General features: G+C 40.8%; 1 protein-coding gene across 1 annotated transcript; it reads right to left on the reverse strand.

Moving 5' to 3' along the window:
* Nucleotides 1–1,680: 1,680 nt before the first annotated feature.
* On the reverse strand, nt 1,681–2,712 carry LOC136356740 (uncharacterized). The gene has a single exon (XM_066310993.1). It carries the CDS (start codon nt 2,710–2,712, stop codon nt 1,681–1,683), a length of 1,032 nt encoding a protein of 343 aa, XP_066167090.1.
* Between the last annotated feature and the right edge of the window lie 286 nt (nt 2,713–2,998).

The following is a 2,998-nucleotide window of genomic DNA, read 5'->3' on the forward strand; positions in this document are numbered from 1 at the left end:
AAATAATGTAAATAAATATGCTTAAGTTTATATAGAAATCAGTTAAATATATCAAAACCAACATGGTTTCTCTTAATAAATGTCTATATTTACATGACATATATTATTACTATATTTTTTTTATATAGAATGGCTGTATGCGATTAATATAAATATTAATTAAACTTAAAAAAAATTAAAATCTCATAGTATCCCGATACTACGATACGATCCTACGATACGATAAAAACGATACTACCTAATGACCCTTTCCTGACAACCTCGGATCGCACGCGGCTGGCTCGCACCTCGCGGTACCGCTCGGCCTACTCGTGGTACCATGCGGGCCAGCCCCCACGGACTGACGTGGTTCCGCTCGCCTATACTGTGGGAACGATCCTCCACAACGCGATTTGTTTGCTTGCCCGTGTTTCTCTGTTCTACGAAACATGTATATTTGTGCTAATTTTTTTCATACAAGAATATAAACATAAATTATTAAAGAAAATATATATTCGCAAATTCTTTTCACTGATGGCCAACTACCACAACAGTTGTAGCTTTACCACTTGACCATATGCTTGTTTGTGTTGTAAAGATTTACCTATTAGTTACATAGTGTTCATTATAAATAGTGTAGTACATTCTCTAATTATAGTGTACTACAACTAAGTTAACTATATTGAAGTTACACTTTAATTATACTATAGTTATAAAAAAAACTGTGACGATTTTTTAAGATAGTCCCAAAGAAAAAGAGCACCTCATAAGACAAGGGTAGGGCTGCTAACATCATTACTCTAGAATCAATCAAGCAAGCAAGAAATGTGCATAACCATGTTGTGCTCAAAATGCGCATGAACGAACTGATCTATCGAGCACACATTTGTTATGTCTATTTCCTCTCAGTTGATTTGATAACAAATTCCTCTGTCCTCTTGGGCCCAATTTCGATGCCAATTTCTTCTCAGCTATCCTTTAGTTTGTTATATCAAAATAAAATGCATAAAAAAATGAAATAAACACGAAAAAAACAATATTTGGGTCTCTTATAAAAAAATAGCTGAATTTCAGCGGTATAACATGAACACGAAATGAACAGTACTCTCTCCGTTTCACAATATAAATCATTCTAGCATTTCCCACATTCATATTGATGTTAATGAATCTAGACATATATATTTATATAGATTCATTAACATCAATATGAATGTGGGAAATGCTAGAATGACTTACATTGTGAAACGGAGGAAGTAGTATAAAAAGAAAAAAATAGTTGAAAAATATAATATAAATATCGATAACAATATTTGCGTCGCTTATCTATACTACTTTAAATATTAGTAAAATATTAGTAGTGGTGGTGTCCGTTCTACCAGACCACCCATTATCACTAATATTTAGGCTTCATACTCTACAGTATTACACCAACCTCCAGCAAGTCCTCTCTCATTTCACTGTTGGTTTATCTTAAACATCGAAATCACCTACTTATTCAAAAAGCGAAATCATAAAAGTATTGCTTTGAGTAAATATGTGCTTAATTAACTTAATAAACTAGAAACTAAATCTGTTTCCGTTGCAACATACGGGCTCTTGACTAGTAACAAAAATAGTTGAACTTCAGTGGTATAACATGAACACGAAATGAACAATAATATGAAATGAAAAACCAACATTGATGCAAACCATTAAATCAGATCAGAGTGTTCCAATCTTCAAAGTGGGCATGAACCACTCGTCTGACAACTTCCAATCTTCCGGTAGGCGCTTCACAAAGGTTAACTCTTCGCTAGCTAAGCACTTCTTGTAAAGTGCATAGTATGAGCCACCATCGTCGAACTGCTTCCTGAGGTAGTAGAAGGCATTTCTGCTACAGAGTGCAGCAAAATCACAGCTCGCTGGGATCATGTAGGTGCGGGTGCAAGAGTCACAGCTCTGCACTACTATGGCATTTTTGATGTCATGAACTGGGATTTCCTCCTGTTTGACCATCCTGTACAGCGAGAACCACTCGTGATGGTATGGGGTAGTTGCCTTGAACAACTCATCTGACCCATGCCAGCAGCCGCCAAGCAACTCAACCTTCTGTGTCTCCTGCAGTAGCACAACGCTGTTATCGTTGTCTCTATCAAGGTCTGTTAGATGCATCTCCATCTGGTCACCATGGGCAGCAAGCATTCTCAGGTAGTATGGCATCCTCAACCACAACTTCCTCCCAGGCACTATAGCCCAGCCCTTCATAGTGATCCCACCGCCATGGTACCATAGCGCCATGCTTTCGCTCATCCAATTGTAGAGCACCACCGTGATGACCCCTTCACCGGTAACCCAGCCGTGAGTGCCATTGTCGTGGAAGAACTCGGGCAGGCGAGGCAGCGCCGTGGTCTTCCCGAAGAGGGGGTTGACGAGCACAGCGGATAGATCATCATCGTTGTCGATGGCGACGAGGTGTCCGGAGCCAGACGCAGCAATGCGCTTGCCCTTCATATCAGGGACACGTACCTTGATGGTTTTCAGCGTGGAGAGCGAGTAGAAGACTAAGTTTTCGGAATATTCGTCCTCAAGCCAGCGGCTCGCCATGATCCAGGGCTGGAAGAAAGCGTGCTCTTCATGCGACACGGCGGCTCGCCACTGCGGGCAGACGGCACGGAAGCGGACAAAGTCTTCCGGCTCGCGCAGATGGCTGGAGATGGAGAAGAGGAGGTCTGCTGGGAGTGAAGCCCAATCCATGGCGCCTTCCATTTGAACAAGGAGAGATTAGGGCAACAAGAGAGTGTGTGTGTATGTGCGTATGTTTAGTGGACTATGGCTTGTGTGCTGTTGTACGTCCCTGGAGATTGAGACACTATTATTTATGCACGTTCGGCAATGTGTGAAACTAACTGAGATCGTGCTCTGCCGGCAGACATTTCATGCACATCTAGATTTATATACAAATTTGCATGTGTTGTTTACAGCTCGTTGTTTTCATATACAAAGATGGAGGGGCGTACGTACATTAGAATTAGTTTACCAA

The sequence above is a fragment of the Oryza sativa genome, chromosome 1 (genome assembly GCF_034140825.1).
Source record: "Oryza sativa Japonica Group chromosome 1, ASM3414082v1".
Classification (NCBI taxonomy): domain Eukaryota; kingdom Viridiplantae; phylum Streptophyta; class Magnoliopsida; order Poales; family Poaceae; genus Oryza; species Oryza sativa.

Excerpts from the sequence above, each read along its gene's own strand:
- LOC136356740 (XM_066310993.1), bottom strand. The coding sequence starts at position 2,712 with ATGGATTGGGCTTCACTCCCAGCAGACCTCCTCTTCTCCATCTCCAGC.